The 18,389-nt window shown below is 48.6% G+C and overlaps 2 protein-coding genes across 2 annotated transcripts; both read right to left on the reverse strand.

The window, feature by feature from the left end:
- Positions 1–3,324: 3,324 nt before the first annotated feature.
- LOC149280416 (cyclic AMP-dependent transcription factor ATF-6 beta-like) lies at positions 3,325–15,888 on the reverse strand. Its single transcript, XM_089500657.1, has 15 exons — positions 15,833–15,888; positions 13,860–13,963; positions 13,496–13,581; positions 13,344–13,419; positions 11,877–11,959; positions 11,603–11,735; positions 10,702–10,860; positions 9,325–9,458; positions 8,586–8,771; positions 8,371–8,462; positions 7,874–7,981; positions 6,058–6,168; positions 5,715–5,826; positions 5,549–5,633; positions 3,325–3,533 (listed from the first exon to the last, which is right to left on the reverse strand). Exons 1-15 carry the CDS (start codon positions 15,886–15,888, stop codon positions 3,325–3,327), a joined length of 1,734 nt encoding a protein of 577 aa, XP_089356783.1.
- A 219-nt stretch (positions 15,889–16,107) lies between these two features.
- LOC149280417 (FK506-binding protein-like) lies at positions 16,108–16,914 on the reverse strand. The gene has a single exon (XM_089500658.1). The coding sequence runs from the start codon at positions 16,912–16,914 to the stop codon at positions 16,108–16,110; it is 807 nt and encodes a 268-aa protein (XP_089356784.1).
- Positions 16,915–18,389: the final 1,475 nt, after the last annotated feature.

Below are 18,389 nucleotides of genomic sequence, written 5' to 3' on the forward strand. Positions count from 1 at the left end.
GAAGTCCCAGGTGCAGAATATCCAGATGATAAAACAGAGCAGAATCCCATAAAACAGAGACAGCCCGGGATAGCTCCAGGAACGAGAAGATGGATATCACGAGCTGGGAGGTCTCACGGCCTGTGGTCCTGAAGTCTATCCCGTGGAAAAAAAGGGATGCCCATAATCTGATTTTAACCCATGAGTGGAAAGCCAGGAGCCTCAGCGTAGAAATACATATCCAATGTCCCACCAGACCACTTGGAGTCTTATTCACTAAATCCAGGGGGTATTCATTCAACGGAACCTCCCCCGGAATCAGAAACACACAACGTGGAAGGAATCGGGTCTTTGCCAAGTCCAAAAACATCCTGAACATAAAGGAACCTCCATCCATGAGTTTGCTGCCAAGTTCTAGGAGGCAAATACTCCTCCGCTCGGCTTGGCTGGATCCGAGTTTCTTCACAAGCTGGATCCTTGGGTTTCCATGTATTAGATATTAAAATAAATGATGACATCACTAGCATTACTCCTACCTGGTTTCAGAAGTGCATTTACTAAGCACCGAGGTCAAAAGCACTGAGGGGTCCTTCAGCAATTGCCGAGGTCAACAAACACACATCTTTATGAGATCATCTTGAAAGAAATTGACGGCTCTTGATGAGGTCATCTTGAAAGAAGGTCGATTCCCAAATCTTAGGTTTAAACGAGCTCAAGCTGCACCCTTTAGCATCGACAGCGGAGATCGATTCACTTCAACGGCTCGACTTCAGCAAATTCCACACGCCGTACCAATAAATCATGTAACAAATCATAAAAGATGTGTACACAAACCCCCGGACAGGCATCGAGGAGACGCGTAAACACGGTAACAGGAACCAAACATATGGCGAGGCCCATTTTATACGCAGTAATTACAGGGAATTAACCCAATTTGGGGTTTTAACTCCTAATTGGCAGGGATTTCACTTGCTGTAAAGACAGAAACTAAGATGAAAGCAGAATTTGGGAAAATGAGCCGCGTCTCACGAGACCAGAACGGTCAGAGAGCGATCGTTTATAACCGAGTGGTAGCTGTCAGAATGCTTTATACCTACGTCAGAGTGCTGGGGGGCTACGAAGACCCATCATTAATAACTCCAGGTAACTCGGTACACTTACACATTATCTATCTAGATTTAAAAGGCTACACGCGAGGCTCTGGTACAGGACTTATGATTTATAGAGACTGCATATTCAATGGCGCTGTACAATGGCTAAATACGGCAGTGGGGCATCGCATAACAACTTGGACTTACAGAAATAAAAAAAAAAAAGGAGCGGGGGATCTGATCCCGATTTACCGGACAGACAGAAGGGAAGCATCAGCACGCGCAGAGGCAACTTGATCCCCTTCAACGTAAGAGTGATAGATTATGATGTCATATCTCCCATAGGCACAGATCCTTCCGCTCCAAGCTGGACCCCAACGGCTGGAAAGACCCCAAGTCCATGCCTGGCCGTGCATCGTTGTACTGTTAGATGAACCTCTGTCCTGATAGAAGCGTCTCTCTCCGGAGCTGTCCACACCCAGCACTCTCAGCCTTGGCAGGTCTGCCAGTCCCTGCAGAGAAAGCGTCTTCCCACAACGCCACCACCAAGATTTGCCGGGAAGATGGCCTCAGCTCACCGGCAGCTCGGCGCCCTTCTATAACGACCATTGTGGAGCATCGTGGCAAGCTTCTATACAGTCATGCTGCACACGCACACAACACACACACACAACACACCCGCCCTTCACTCACAGCTTTCTCTCTGGCTTACTTAACATTGTGTTACGCGACTCGGCTGCCCTCCTGCCTCCCCATACGGGCCCTTTAAGAACAATTGCCCCCTCCCCCCGTTTGATTCTATGTTTGTAGAATGGGGCAGTTTAAGGATAAATGAAAGGTTCTGTATGAGTAATATAAGTAAAGTGTGTTAATTAGGAGATGGAGTTCGCTTTAGACCCCAGTAGGACCGGCCCCCCTATCAGGTGTAAAAGGCATTCGCTGGATTTGTTCTGCACGACGCGAAGGTCTGGCCCTTTTCAGCGGTTAATAGGAACTGACGGGAGGGGAAGTTACATAACTCACCAAAATATTACACTCCTGGAGGATACTCTATTATAGATCCGCGCATGCAGATGTCTGAAGACCTCGGAAGCGCAACCACGCGTGCGTCTGTTTTCACTCTAGATTTATTCTCTAAAATATATATATTCAGCCCCGGAGACGATGAGATGACCGACATTATGTTATACAGTGCTGGGGGGGGGAATAGTATTGTATACAGTGCTGGGGGGGGATAGTACAGTATACAGCACTGGGGGGGGGATAGTACAGTATTCAATGCTGGGGGGGAATAGTATTGTATACAGTGCTGGGGGGGGGAATCAGCAGACCCCGCTCGGGTTAATTAAGATAACCTGCGCATACCAGCGGCCCCTCACACCGTCCTCTGCGTATCCCATCTCACACCAGACCCTATAGTTGCGGGAAAAATTCTGTACTTTTTGCTCATTCATAAAGAGTCCAAAAGTCACTTAAATTATAAAGCTAAGCTCTTTATTGTTTATTTAAAAAATTACAAAAAAAAAATGATCTTGATTAAAACCTTAATTAACCAACGACTGCAACGAATACAGCGAGCTACGGCACAGAGTCCCTACGCAGCTTCACACAAACACGCAACGTTTACAACCGACCCGCAGCCTAAAGACAAACTCCTTTAACCAACAATCTGCCCCCTATGGGTCCCATGCGTGAGCAGCGCCCGCCGTGCCCGTCCCCTACGGCCCCCTGGAAGCAGAACGTCACGCCCGGCCGCGTCACAAATAGCTCATCGTCCCTTTAAAAAGCTGAAGTGAATGTGCACACAAACATATGTATACACACAGATATATATATTATATATATAATAACCCCAAATGCGTGGGGTCGGGCCTGTGTATATATGTATGTATACTTATATATAATATAAATAACACAGACACACACACATATATTCACAGAAAGACGATGTCCGGGTCTCTGCACACAGAATATCCGTGTGCGTGTCAGACGCTTGTGTGCACATATGTACCTGTAACCTCTCCTATATACATAAAAAAAAAGTATTTACACATATAATAAAAAAAAAAAAAAAAAAAAAAAAAAAAAGAGTATTTCTGCATGTACACATTATCCTTAAAATGCTTTTCTCCCATTAATTTCTAATACATATACACACTATATATGTATCGTATAATAAAATATGTATATAATACATCATATATACAACTATACACACGCGTTTATATCACAGTCATCGCGGGCTCCTCGGTCTTCAGTTCTGTCCGTCTTCCGACGGGTCGTGGTCCTGAAGATAGAGGGAGAGGTTCCCGCGGGGAGCCCCCTGCGGCGCAGGTCGCGCCGGCGGCGTTCTCAAAGAAGGCGGAACGGTGGAGGATTTGATCTGGATAACCCGCGTATCCATAACTTCACAATCTATCTGCATCATGGTTTCGTATCCTCGGGAATTGTTATACACGCTGTCTGCAGAGGGAGAGAAAGAAAAAGTTATTTCTTGGCTTGAATGGCAAAATTTTTCTTCATTGGGGAGAAAAAAAACAAACAAAAAAAAAAAAAGAACCAGCATTGTGGAAGAAGATGAAACGCCAGCAGTAACGGTCAGGGCATGCCACGGCGGAAAGCCCCCGGAAAAAACACCAAACCGACCGATACACATAAAAGTATCAGCTAAAGCGATTAACAAAAGAGAAAACGCGGGGGTTATAAGGGAACGGAGCGGGCGATGGGCAGGGAGAAGACGCTGGGACCTGAAACGGGTCTTTGAGATCATTATGCATCAGGAAGCGCTAGCTTGGCCCTTCCGGCATCAGCCAGTCGGCTAGCGGCTCCTCTCAGGCATAGCGGGGTCAGCGAATCGATTCTCCTACAAACTCTCAGGTGAGTGAATTCACGCCACGGAGGTCCAAACCGTGGGAAAGAGGGCAGAACCGGCTGCACGAGAGGCAGCCAAGAGCATCAGCTTCCCGACTGTGCCCAGAGGAGCTTCAAATCCCACCGAGTCCAGGAGAAGAAGGTTCTCACGAAACATACAGTAAATAAAAGGCCGGGGGGGGGGGGGGCGAGCCTGAGGTGCGACTGCCGGGGGGTCCGTCACATCCAAATGGGAGTTTGGCTCGAAGAAGTATTGGAAGCAGTCTTGGATGGAGTGCGGAGTGAGGATCTGGTGGCCACTCGCACATCTGCTGCGCTGTCACGCGGCTCCGGAGGGTCCTCGAGGGCCCATAACCCTAATGGAGTCATTGTTTGGCCTGGAAGGGGGCGACTTTACCAAAGACCTCCGGACTGGTCGTGGAAACCGAATGAAAGTTCCAGGTCAGCGAATCGGTTCTCTGAGCCAGACAGCATCACGGGTCTGGTTACACGATCACGCATGTTTAATGAAACGGACACGGCACAGAATGTAAACGAAACACAGCGAACGCGATAAACAGGGGAACCATCTGGGGGCCGGCGGGCCGGAACTGGGCTCCCACAATCTAACGTGAAACTTCATGTAAGAGATAAATCAGCTTAGAGCTCCGTCACATGACATCGTACCCCAACGCCAGCGTGGAAACGTCGCTGTCAGAGCATTCGGGGCTTTTAAAAACCATTAAAGGGACGCTTCAGCCATCAAGTGCATCGTTTTAACGCGTACGACAGCTGAATGACCTCATATTTAACAAAGGCTGTCTGAACTAACAATGAATCAGAAATGTAACATGGGCAGAGATAACTCAATGGGGAGGAATAACCATGCAGATCCAGAAAGCAGGAGCGTATGAACGCTTTCCCTATTGGTCGACCTATATATGGCTTTTAGAAGGTATATACATTTCTTATTTCAATCTGAACCGCATGACACGGCGGTTATACCGCTCTCTGCCGGCCAGACCGTTCCCCGCGGTTCCCATGGTATTTTTATTTTTAACAACAAACCCTTACGGCCGGCGTGATACGAGCAATAATTCCTGGACGCAGAGAGCTGTAAACATCCCTGGGGACAGAGCGTCCGATGATAGAGATTTCAAGCAGGCTACGCGTTCAGACAAACTTCCCCACGCCGGGGAATAAAACGATTCCTCCCTCCGTTCCGCTCGCTGCCATTACGTTAAGATTATTATATTATTTGATGCTGGGGTTTTTTTTTTTGCCTTTTCTTCCCCTTGCGGACGCGTTGCTCCAGAAGCATCATGGGTTCATTAGGCGCAGAACGAACCACGTCCCGGCTTCTGACAAAACATTAACGAGACCTCGGAAAATCTGGATTAAAACCAAAATAAACTACCAATAACTCCTGGCTCCCCGGGGGGGGGGGGGGGGGGGTGTTGTCCTTGACAATAACCTTCAGCTTTGGTGAAGAAGAGTCATTTGTCGCGGACGAGCGATCACGTTCCGGATCAAGCTCCAGCAGGGATCGATACGGCGGACGTTGGCGCCAAAAATGAAACAAAAGACGCAGTTATGAGGATTGAGTGTCAGCTCTGGAGGTCACTCACCGTTCACAGGCATGGCTGGCATCACAAGGGACATCTTGGGACGGGACGTCTTGTTGTGACTTATCGCAGGCAGGAGGAGATGATCCTAAAACGAAGAAACGAGCGCAAGGTTGAGTTTACGGTCTGGAGGGAAAGTAGGCAGAGACGAGACGAGAAGAACACCGACCCTGCGGAACGACACCACGTAGAAAGTATCTTCGCGTCTCTCGATGGCGTCCATGAGAAAGGTGTCGCTGGGTTTCGGGGGGCCGTAGAGTTGTAACGGAGCGCTGTGCAGCCTAAAAAGAGAGAGAAAGTGAGAAGAGGCCACCAAGAGAACGAGCCAAGAATGAAAGCGACAGAGGAAAGAAACTCAAGGAGGGAAGTGACCGACCTGTGTGTGATTCTGGAAGGCTGCGCAGGCACCAGATCTGAAAGCGACACGGTCTTCCTAACGAACGGCTTCTGGAACGGGAGAGGAAAGTGGAACGCGTTATATTTGCCGGATACATTAAAAGCTTTTCGTCTACCTCGAGGCGAAATTGCCCACCTTCGCTCTTCGGTGCTTCTTGGGGGGCTGCTTCCCGCTCTTCCTTTCATTCTGATGCCGTCGGACCCAAAGGCTGAGCTCATCAACTAACCTGCGGGAGTAAAAAAAAATAAAAATATTATATATATATATTCTTGTATCGTAAAGCATATTCGCAGAAACAAATAGAGTGTGTGTAATTATATAATATATATATATATATATACACACACACACACACACACACACATATATATATATACACACACACACACACACACACACACACATATATATATACACACACACACACACATATATATATACACACACACGTCTAAAATGTATTTCCTGTTTTGATGTGTAACAGCGACACGGGAGTTTCGGGGATTTTTTTGTTTGGATCTCTAGGTTTTTTCCCCGTTTTGTCATTAAAATTCAGCACGGATGCAGTTGGTCCCAAGTAAGCCGTGCGTTCTGCGTCTCCTGGATGAGGCGGTAAATGCACCCTTTTTGTTTTTTAAACAGAAAAATAACTCAAATTAGCATTTCCTAAACATTACTATTTTTCTGCTTTGTATCGCCGGCCAAGTCCCCAGACCCAGGAAGAGTTGCGGATGCCGTGCGAGGCTATGGATCCGATTAAACGTGGTCCTGATTTCCAGCGAGTACGTGGACACACATGCGGGAGCATTTATCTCTCGCCTTTAATCAGATGACCTCCCAGAGGAGGCTGTGTTAGAAAAAAACTCCAGCTCGGTTATTACGCTTTAACCTTTAAAGGGAGGTCTCCTCGGGCAAACCGAGGTACGTTTACACACACAAGGAAATGCTAGCTCATCAGTACGGGACGTATATAATAGGTCCGCAGAGGTCAGGTGATTGCCCTCTTATTAATATACCCATTGATCATAGGTTGGACAATCAGCGCGGATGTAAGGGACAGATTCTATCCGGAGAGGACGAAATCCTAACTCATAAGACACAACCCCTTCTATAGGCGGAAGGCCTTATTTAAAGGACCGGCATGTAAGAAAGAAGCGAGCCGGCCCGACACCTTTCTCAAATATATTAAGAAACGCGCAGAAGGAGAAACGCTAAAGACGGCCCGATTCTAGACCTTCTTGGTTGAAGAACATACATTTTTTTTTTAAAATGGAGAGTTTCAGCTGTTGATCGGATTGTCGATGAACTTGCTTTATGCGGGATATAGAAATATATATATATAGAAATATATATATATATATATATATATATATATATATATATCACACACTGTCTGGGATACGAAGCCACTGTCCCGGAGGGCAATAGAACTCTGTCTTAGGTTCCTGCGGAGATTGACGCTGTTAGAAGGACTGGGTGAGCCGTCTAAGCCAGGACATCAGACGAAGATGGACTGCGGTGTAATTATACGCAGAACCCATCTGTGGATCCGAAGGCGCAGCCAGGCAGTTAGCACTTTCTGCTGCAACTCTGCCCCCCGGTGGCCACCCCGTGAAGCATCCGTTTCATAAGTGGTGGCTCGGCATTATAACGCAGGGGCCCTGTTATTGTGAATTACAGCCTGCAAACACCAGAAGAGCCGGGGGGGGGGGGTCTGTCTTGAGCTGCCGCTAATGGAAGAACATACTGTTCAGCTGGAGCGAGATCTCTGGATAAGTCGGAGATCTAAACCACTGAAGGAAGGTAAAGCGGTTTCCAATGTGTGACTTTTTCTGTAACGGTTCATAATTCTGGTTCTACTGTTACAAGGAGCATGGCTTCAAAAGACATCAGCACCCCTCAAGCAGCTTAGAACACATAACGAGGCGTACCTCAAAGACTCGGTGCGATTGAAGTGCCTGCAGTCCGAGGTGAGGAAGAGCTGATCCAGATCCCGTACCATGAGATGCTTCACGTTCGCCAGAGAGCCGGTGGCGTTACTATAAGGAAGAAGGTCTGTTACAGCCCACGGGAGACGTTCCCAGAACCAGAAAACTTAGTTGTAAAAGCCCCGATGCCATTGTATATTCCGTAGGTGACAAAGCCAATAATAAGTCTAGGTGATCAAACGAGATTTAAGGATCAGCCGCCTGTTACCTGAAGGAGCTTCTCGCGGTTGTAGTCGTGTGAAACGGGTACATCTTCGGCCTTTGGGGCTCGCGGGACTCTTCTCCGCTCTGATAAGTTAATAAGTGGCGAGCGCGATGGGAAATCTCCGGACTTCTCCCGGTCTCCTCCTGTATAGTTTGGGTGAGGCTAAGGGAGGAAAAGACGGTTATTCCTTCGCCGGCACCGAGCAGCCCACCTAAGCGACTGGGCCGAGACTCACCTCGAAGGTCCGAAGTTAAACGCGATGAACACAAGCGCCACCATAACGCAGACCACCTTCCGACTGCCCGAGGAGACCCTGAGGGACGCGTTCTGATACAAGGGGTGAGAAGAAGAGGGCGGCATTAAACCCACAATATCTGCCCCAAAGCAAAGTCCCATCGGCCTCAGAGTCGGCGGAGGCCACTTGAGTGTCCTGCAGCCTCTCGCACTCACCTCTCGCATTAAGTTCTGTACGGTCTCTCTGAGCTCCCGGTTCTCCCGGCGTGCCAGCTCCAGCTGTCTCTCCGTCTCCTGCAGTCTCGCCTCCAGTCCCAGCACGTACTCTTTCTTCTTCCGGCGGGACTGGCACGCAGACTCCCGGTTTTTGATCATGCGTTGCTGTCTCTTTAAAAGCTTGGGCTGTAAAACACGGTTTAGTTAATTTCCTTTTAAATGGACGCGCGTGAAAATAACTCCATCAAAACCCTCTTGAGACAGCAAGGGATCTGCCGAACGTTCTTAAATCACCCCCTTAGAACCCTTACAGCCTACCTGTGCCACCTCTGACACATAACACCGCGGCATCTGGCTCCTTTAATCCCTGCGCCATTAGAGCGCCTCGGTAATATTTATATTGCTTCCATAATAAATAATTGTGAATATTGCTTCATTAGCCATTCATTTATCAGCCATACTAATCATTGCGCCAAAAGAAGGAGAACCGATATCGCCGTATTGGTCCAAGAGAAGACGGAATGGAAGCCGATACCTTTTTTTATTGGGAAGATGTAGAATAACAAGTTTTTGAGACCTTAGAGGTCTCTTCAGCTGGAAAGTTATTTTTCTCCGCTAACCCCTGAGACCCAGAGACCCTCAGTTATCCATATACGCTCTAATACCCATTGTCTATGATATAAAATATTGCATCAAAGGAATATTATAGCGTAAATGCCAATACAATAAAAATACTCACATCCACCTCGGGGCGGCTGGTCTTACCAGCACTCGGCGCCGGTACAATTGTCTTGGTCTCGGGTTTAACAGGAGACGGTGCAGATGCTCCGCTGGGTACCGGCACGAGCTGGGAGACCAGAACAGGAGGGGAGGCTGGAGATAAAAGAAGACAAACAGATTATACCCAAAAGTTACAAAAATCGGAAAAAGAATATCGGCGGGACCCAGAAGAAATCAGCCGCAGCTACACCTGTAATAACTCGGGGCTGAACGATCACTTTACAGAAAAGGTACGTCCGAGCCGTACAGAGCAAAAGGTACCACCGTGAAAAAAATACTAATTTTAGAAGTTTTTATTACATGGAAGCTCTAGAACTATTTTAAAATTATTTCTATTAAAAAAAATCCTCCTTTTTAACTGAAAGCGTCTGCTTTTGTTCTATAAGAAGATTACATATTGTTCCCATTTAGTTTTCTTCAGAGATCTGTACGGAGCTCGGCCGACCAGAAAACCATTCACACGGACAATTAACTCTCCGCGGGGTTATTCTGAATCAGTTCTAAACCCCATGCATTTGTGACCCCCCCCCCCCGAAAAGAGGCCGCGCAGCCATCATACGCATTAAAGAGTTAATGGTGTAACTCAGGTTCTCGCGGAGCGCACAAAATTATTTTGTTTCTTTTTTTTTTTTTTTGTTGGAAAGAAACATTTGGCAGGCGGTGAAAATCAAGAAAAAGCCTCTTGAGGCTAATCTCGCAGCCCGTTTCCAGAGCCGAGGAAGGTAATTTCATTTAAGAAACGGCTCGAAGCGCAGGGCCGGGAAGACAATAGCTGGCGGCCGTGTTTAATTCCGCCGCTATTGTCTGTATCCTCCAAGCTTCGCGCTTTATGTGTTTTCCTGAATCAAGGGAATTTTAATGCGCTGTCCCTTTCAGCGCAGACTGTGGCACCTGGAATGAAGTGATGGGAGTTGCAGTAAAGAAAAGCTGGAGGGACTGGAGATTGGCTCGTATAAGTGTAAAGCCTGCCCGGGCCCCTAATCGTAACGCTTCTGACTCTGGTTTCCACCAAGCCGTCCAAAAGAACAGAAGCCCTGAAAGCATCATAACAAACTCCGAGTTACGAAGCGCGTTGGGACACAGATGTGTTTGTAAAAATAATCCAGCTCCTGGATACGGCGTCTCAGCGCTTCTTTAACGCTTCGAGGGAAAATAAAAACGTAAAAATATTTAAAAAAATAACGCATGATGAGGAGGGGTAAAAAAAAAAATAATCGCCACCAGTTACTAGTGTGTTATCCCTCGCAAATATCCAATTCATTAACGGAAGAGTAATTAAAGCCTCACTGTGTGCCTGGAGGGCTGGAGCACCGCCGGGCCCCATCGAGAGCCGTACCTGTGAGCGCCGGCGTCGTTCCTGCGGTCGTCGTAACGGGGTGCAGGATGATGGCGTGGGATGCGCTGCTTGTGCGGGGAGGGGGTTTAGTCCCCAGGGCAGGTCTGGGCTGCAGGGCCGGCTTCTTGGACACCAGACCGTTGGACTTCGAGAGACATCCTGACGGAACGGTAGAGAGAGAGAGATATTAGTCCATAGCAGAGAGATCGCACATCCGCAGGAAGCTGGACGGAGTTATGCGATCCCACGCATTCCCAAAGCAAGAAATAAAAAGGTAATCCACATCTTGAAGGGGTTAAAATATTTAAGTGACTGGTTATAGTAACCCTCGGTCTCCACGGGGAAAAACACAATTAGTAACACGACTGCATGCGCGGCGTCTCTTGGTTACCGCGGATAAACATACACCGCGCGATTCTGGATGAGGACGGCTGCCTGCGGTCATCGCCCCTTCCCAAGATTCAAAACAATAAATCCACCGACGGAGTCGCTTTACCAAAAACAACCTTTATTCCATCAAATCTAAAATAAACGCTAGCGGGGAAAGGTTTGGTCAACCACAGCGTTTATAATTGTAATAAATGATTGTAACAATAACAAGCCGAGACTTTGGGTGATCAAACACCACACTGAGCCGACTTTATGGCAGTTATTAATGAAGTCCGTTCCTACATTGACTTTCATTACTCAGCAAGTCCAGCTGGGTGATTAGGACAGAGCCATTCTATTATTTCTCACAGGCAGTATGATAAGGAGTATGTTTTTATTTCTGATACTGAATAAAATGGTCAGTGTTTCCCTTTAAGTATTTTATCCCAGAGGTAGTCCTGTCTGAAGCAAAACCCTTTATAAATTAGAAACAATGAAATGTGCACTCGCAGAGCATACCATCCAGACTCACCTGGCCCTGTGGGGACGGGGAGGAGAGTTATTTGCAGAGCACCACAAGGGTTGAGGGGGGCATCCTGCGTCTGACACGGGGGGGACGGAGGCAGCTCGACCTTCACCGTGGCCGCCAAGTCTCCTTGAGACTTCTGTGAGATGAAGTCAGAAGTAGGAGGTTAACAAGTAAAACTCTGAGACGGTGCCGCCTTCCATCCGCAGGAGTGTGTGCCCTACAGGGTGATTATTAATACTATCTCCGGGGTCCCTGGTACTACAGGATCAGTACTCACCGTGTAGAGAGCATCGCAGGAGGACGACGAGTCGCAGGACGAGGATGAGAACGGGGAAAGCGGCTCTGCCTTCACTAGAAGATCTAGAAAAAAAAGTCAGTTTAAAAGCGTTTCCGCTCACTAGCGCGTTCCGCGGATCCGCAGGTTTCATGACACGAACACAACAAACTCGTATTAAGAAGAGTTTTACGGCTTCAACGGTAACAACGTATCAGGGCGAGCTTTTACGTCACATGACATTTAAGTTTTACCTTAACCATTAACATGCATCCAGCAGTACTAAGAGCGAGGTGTCTAATGCTGCATTTAGTTAGTAGGTGGAACAGCACCTCTAAATTTATGCTATGAGGTACCCTGACGCTGTTTAATCAAGCGGAAGAACCTTCTCTAGCTCCTTGTGCTCCTGTATCCTCCCCACTCGTAAATCTGATTAAAATTATTTAATTTCCATATTCCTCCTAAATGGGGGAGTTTTCCTTTTTTTGTACTGGATGACGCATGGTACTTGACCTCACATAACATCTTGGGGAGATTTGTACAAGTCAACACTTGCTGGAGGAGTTATAACCTGCTGCACTGCAACTCCCAATATCCTCAGCCAGCTGTCGCTGCCAAAGGACAGACAAGAGGGGCTACGGATTTCTGTGTAAATGCTATTCTTCGGGGAGGGCTGTGGAGAGGGACATCTTGTGGCCACATCGTGCATTACACCACCCTTGCCCTTCACATCTGGATTATCGCACCAACGGCTGCTAACGTAACGCTCACAAATACCAGATTAAATTCAGATTAACTCATTTTAGTGTGAAATACACAGGTACGTGGGGAATCAGTATTCCTGCAGGAATTCTTGGGGAATCAGTAGGGTGCAGCTGTGCCGTAGGTTTCTGCGGCAGGCGCACCGCGTATTCTTGGTCCAACCGAGGCTGCGGGGTGTCAGTATCTGCCTGACTCCAGAGGTATCTGCCAGGAGGCTTCTTCTATTAGGAGTACTTGCAGGATATAAAGTGCATATACGATGTACGATCCTATGCGTTTACTTACGCCACTTACTGCATCTCCTGCAGCGTGGAGGGTGGGGGAAATGGGACAAATGCCTTTGGGGGAATTCTGCTGAAAGAACCATATACCTATCATATGCATTAAAGGGCTTAAGATTCCTGGGGTGTCCCTTAAGCAGGCCCCCCCCCGATTGGCGCATCAGGTCCCAAAACTAGAAGCCTCGGCTCCCTTACTATATCTCCAGGCCGGAAGACTGACTGGATGTACGCTCCATCACGATGTGTAAAAGCATGTGCTCCGGATGGCAGATTATTGCCGACCGCGTCACCGCGAGGGGGGGGTTCTACTTTATGATGCAGCAGATGCCTTTACGTTCAATGTACGTAGTGACATCACAGCTCCGACGCTTGCGAATGCTTACCGGAACTATCGGAAAAACTCCACAACAGAATTCAAGGCACAAACCTGACAAATCCTTGCTGCGGATGTCGTCCCACGAGGACGACGTGGAGTATGGCTCAATATCCATCTGCCGGTCGCACTGCGAAGAGATGGAAGGAGGTCAGAAAGGGCAGGAAGTACATGGATGGGAGCACAGGCTGGAGAGGTAAACTCACCAAATGCAGAGGATAGTGGCTGAAAGCAGGTGGAAAAAGTTCCCCATTGTCATCCGTCTCGTCCAGGTAACTGTACAGGCCGGTGTCTGAGGATAAAGGGACGTACGGGGATTATACACTTTATGCAACTACGTATCACTAATCAAAAACATGTAAATAAAATAAGACAAATGATTGATTTGGTGCTTTATAAAAAAATGTATATTACAAATTAAATAAATAGAAAACAAATCAGAAACAGACTGACAGATCTACATGCCCCATGTCTTAAAAACAGCCCCATCCCACGCCATCTGTATGGCGTATGTGAGGGGAGCGGAGGCAAATAATACCTCCTGGTAACGGGTAATAGTAATAATCGTACCCCAGTCCTCGCTGGTCAGAAGGTTATCGGCACAGAACTTGCTATCCAAATCATTCATCAGGAGTTCCGTTCCCATAGCGACCGCTTCCCGTGACCTCAGTAATCTGTTGGACATAAGAAAAGTGTTGTGAGGAAAAAGAGTACCGAGTATCCCCGCTATACCAAGGTATAAAGGCCCCCGGGACAGAGTATCCCCGCTATACCGAGGTATAAAGGCCCCCGGGACAGAGTATCCCCGCTATACCGAGGTATAAAGGCCCCCGGGACAGAGTATCCCCGCTATACCGAGGTATCAAGACACCGGGACAGAGTATCCCCGCTATACCGAGGTATCAAGACACCGGGACAGAGTAACCCCGCCATACCGAGGTATAAAGACACCGGGACAGAGTAACCCCGCCATACCGAGGTATAAAGACACCGGGACAGAGTATCCCCGCTATACCGAGGTATAAAGACACCGGGACAGAGTAACCCCGCCATACCGAGGTATAAAGACACCGGGACAGAGTAACCCCGCCATACCGAGGTATAAAGACACCGGGACAGAGTATCCCCGCCATACCGAGGTATAAAGACACCGGGACAGAGTAACCCCGCCATACCGAGGTATAAAGACACCGGGACAGAGTAACCCCGCCATACCGAGGTATAAAGACACCGGGACAGAGTATCCCCGCCATACCGAGGTATAAAGACACCGGGACAGAGTAACCCCGCCATACCGAGGTATAAAGACACCGGGACAGAGTAACCCCGCCATACCGAGGTATAAAGACACCGGGACAGAGTATCCCCGCTATACCGAGGTATATACCGAGTATCCCCGCTATTAAGGGATTCTATAAAATACCATAGAGTATCACCGATGTCGAGGATGTGACGTCACGGGCCTAACATGCAGGATACAGGTAGTGTAGTGAGGATGCTAGGCGGGGGAAGCGGTTATTACCTCACTGCACTGCAGCTCACTGGGATAAATAGAAATATACTATATAGTAGAATAGTAATATTGCTGGTTCCAGGGACGGGGGTTACACGGCGCACGCCGGTTCCAAGTCACTTAACGGGGAGCGGCACCGTCCCAGGGCGGGAGATAAAACGATATACGGAGGATATGGTGGAAACGACGCCAATCGTCACGGTATAGACACACGCGACATCACCGGCTGCAGAAAACCCGGTATCGCCGATAGCAGGAAGAGACTGCAAGCTCCGGGTCTGAGGCCAAGCCCCGTGTAACACCTTCAGCCAATCACTGGCCGAACGGTAGAGGGTTAACCCAATCAGGGCTGGACGCAGTTTGCCACGCCCAACGTTTCTTCCGTCGCGTCTCAAAGTAGGAGGGTATAGTGGAAACATTGCAATCAGCATTGTATGTGCGTTTGATTGACAGCTGAGCTAACCAAAGAAATGATGAATAGGAGCTAACCAACTGAGAGCAAAGCAAATCCGTGTAGGCGCTTTCGATTGGCTGAGACAGAGCTGGGGGGGAATACAAGTCATCCTTTGACAGGTATCCCAGCATGCTTTGCCGTGCCGCCACGCCCTACAGCAGGAAGGAGGGAGGATGCTTGGAAATGTAGTTTTACTGGCACTAAATATTCTAGAAAATTCAACCTGATTTGCTTGCCGCGTATAAGAATCACAGCCGGTTGTCTGTTACCCCAGGGAGTGGGGCTGCTATAATAAATAATCTTACAGTTGCCCTGTAAATGAAATATATTATTGGGTATACAGGCGCACAGCTAATGTTACATTACAATGTAAGTATTTTATTGGTTGGTTAGAATCAAACCAACCAAATGTCCCTGTTTAGTTTGGCCAGTCCCTTTCCGTGCCCGATATCCCTCTGTCATTCTTTCAGAGAAACTTTTAATTTGCAGGAAATGTACTCTAGGGAGACAAAATTATGTGTGGTTAATAGCTGCCAACTGTCCAGAAACATGGCCAATTTCAGCCACTGGCCATACGCAGTTGCCCATTCGGTGGCAGAAGCGGGGCTATCCAGGCCCAGATTGTTGCCCATTTCTACCTGGCAGCAGGCAGGTTACCAGGCGGGGGGCAGGCTCGGGACTACATCACGAATTGTAGGTTGAAGACCCTGATGTAACGCAAACATAAAACATAAATGGAAGTGGAGGTTTATTGCGTATCGCTATATACATTATTACACCAATAAATAAAGTGCCGTCAGCCCGGGGATGATCCAGCAATCCTCGGCACCCAGCGTGTACAGGCCGGCCGCTTAGAGGAACATCTTCCCCAAAGCCTTCCTTATCTGCGCCTGCTCCTGTCTGTCCCTCTCCCGCACCCTCAGTAGTTCCCTCCGTGCCTCCTTGTTCCCCGGATCCAAAGTCAGCAACTTCTCAAAGTCTCCCTTTGCCCCCTTCCAGTCCGCCATCCCGGCCCTGGCTACCCCCCTCCGATAGAACGCTTTGAGGTGTCCCGGCTCCTTCTCCAGAGCCAGCGTGCATCTCTTCTCAGCTTCCCGGAGCCGTCCCATCTTCAGGTCACAGGCAGCCATGTTGGCGAGGAGCGCTACCCTCTCCATTTCTGCCTCCCCGGGGGTACAGACCAGAAGCCTGAGTGCTCTGGCGTACCTCCTCTCTGCCCCCTCGATGTTCCCATCCCTGTAAGCCTTTCCTCCCTTCTCTCGGTCCCTCATCGCCCTCCGGATCTTCTCCTCGGTCCCCATCTCCCAGGTCTCTTTCCCGTCCTCAAAACCCGCCATCTTCAAGATCAAGTCAAAGCCCAAAGCGCCGTCCACTTGGCAAACCTCTCCAGGAAGCATGGTCTCTAGACACCGGTCCACTAGATGCTCCAAACACGTATCGCCCTCCCCAAGCTCAACCTGGAACCAGCAGCCTTTGGGGTAACAGGACTGGTCAGGAGGCAGCGATACCGGTTCAATGCATATTGTGCATTTGGCACATTCCTTTGGCTTGTCCACTCCTGAGCCCGGCTCTAAGATGGTCTTGGTGAAGCTGCCGTCGGGGCTCTTCCAGGACGGGATCTCGCCCAGAGACGGTACGGAGGTCTCGTGAGCCTCCATCGCTACTCGGAAGTGATCCGGAAAATTCGAGTCCAACTCTAAAATCTGTAATGAAAAGGGAAATGAGCGGAGATAAAAAATGACAATTTCCAGTCTGCAAAGAATATGAGGGTTAGGGATACCAAGGAGCAGAACCAGGAAAACAGACACGCGTGTGCGGTCAGAACCACGGACAGCTCAGAGTCACAGGCGGGTCCGTCCGGGAACAGGAAACAGATCGTACCAATGTAGAGGTTTTAGATTTTTTATGAAAAGCTAATGCTGATATGGTATCTTTCACATAATAATGTCCCCAGTGAACGTGAATCATTGTTAAAGGGACAGTGCAGCCATTCTCCGCACTTTAATGCATACAATAGCTGAGCGGCCCCTTTCAATTTACACGGTGGTCGTATGGAGGGAATCCCCCCCCCTCCACATGCATTTGCCCCTTTCCCCATCCCCAGATAAGGCCCTGCTCAGAGGACACAGCACATACCAGAGAGGGTTAAATGTATGTTTCATAACAGCTTAACCCCTGAGTGCTGAGCTAATGACTTCCTTAACCAACCAGGCCTTAAAATGCTGAGTCAAATAAGAAAAGCATAAAGTAATGCCAAGGAAGGGTGTAGGATGACGGGAACCATCGCGCCCGGGAGTCGGATCAAAGCTCACCTCTCCCCCGGACAGGAAAGAGAAACCAGGAAGTGAATTCCAATGGAGATAGCATTGACTCCCAGAATTCCCCGCGGCCCCGCCCACCTGTACTGCAGCCCCGCCCACCTGTACTGCAGCCCTTTAAATATCGGCTCCGCTTGTGTAACCTGGGAGCGGCGGATTAGTGACGTGTGGGAGTGATACCGGGGAGGAAAGCAGACGAAAAGAGCAACGCAGAACAACAGTACCGGGGAGGAAAACCGGTAAAGAGTGACTTAGGAAGGATGGTGTGATTGATAATCGGCGGTAAGAGGCGTTTTAATGCTGCATCAAAACATGTAACCTATGGATCCAATCAGAGGCAGAAGAATCAGCTAGTGGATGATGGGACTTGTAGTTGATCTGCTAAAGTAACATCCACCCCGGAGCGTTGATTAAATAGGGAACGTGGGTGCTGTCTTACTGAGAGGGTGGTAGATAAGTGGAACAGCCTCCCAGCAGAAGTGGTAGAGGGTAATACAGCGAGGGTACTAAACATGCATGGGATAGACATACGGCTCCTGAATCTAAGACGAGACCAATGACTGCTTAAGGTCTTTAGAGTAGGAAAAGCAGATGACTAGACGGGCCGATTCTGTGTTTATATACATAGGTGTCCAGCCGAGTGGGAGGGGGGTCAGGTTGTACCGGTTGCCGTTTGGGTCATCTCGTGGGGTTGATGTGAGGCATTGCGTAATCGTTGCTCGCTGGGTGACGTCTCTGCGCTCGTTTAATGATTTGTTCATTTAATTGCCCTCTCCTCCAGCCTGCCGCTATGTGGCCAGGAAGATTGCGTCTGC

The sequence above is a fragment of the Sceloporus occidentalis genome, unplaced genomic scaffold (assembly GCF_023333645.1).
Source record: "Sceloporus occidentalis isolate IW3139 unplaced genomic scaffold, rSceOcc1.0.p SCAF_157, whole genome shotgun sequence".
Classification (NCBI taxonomy): domain Eukaryota; kingdom Metazoa; phylum Chordata; class Lepidosauria; order Squamata; family Phrynosomatidae; genus Sceloporus; species Sceloporus occidentalis.

Coding starts and splice junctions, on each gene's coding strand:
- LOC149280416 (XM_089500657.1), bottom strand. CDS start 15,888: ATGGGCAACAATCTGGGCCTGGATAGCCCCGCTTCTGCCACCGAATGG. Junction 6,169..7,873: donor AATCGCACCGAGTCTTTGAG/GTACGCCTCGTT, acceptor TTACTCCCGCAG/GTTAGTTGATGAGCTCAGCC. Junction 3,534..5,548: donor GCCAGCCATGCCTGTGAACG/GTGAGTGACCTC, acceptor CTCCCTCTGCAG/ACAGCGTGTATAACAATTCC.
- LOC149280417 (XM_089500658.1), bottom strand. CDS start 16,914: ATGGAGGCTCACGAGACCTCCGTACCGTCTCTGGGCGAGATCCCGTCC.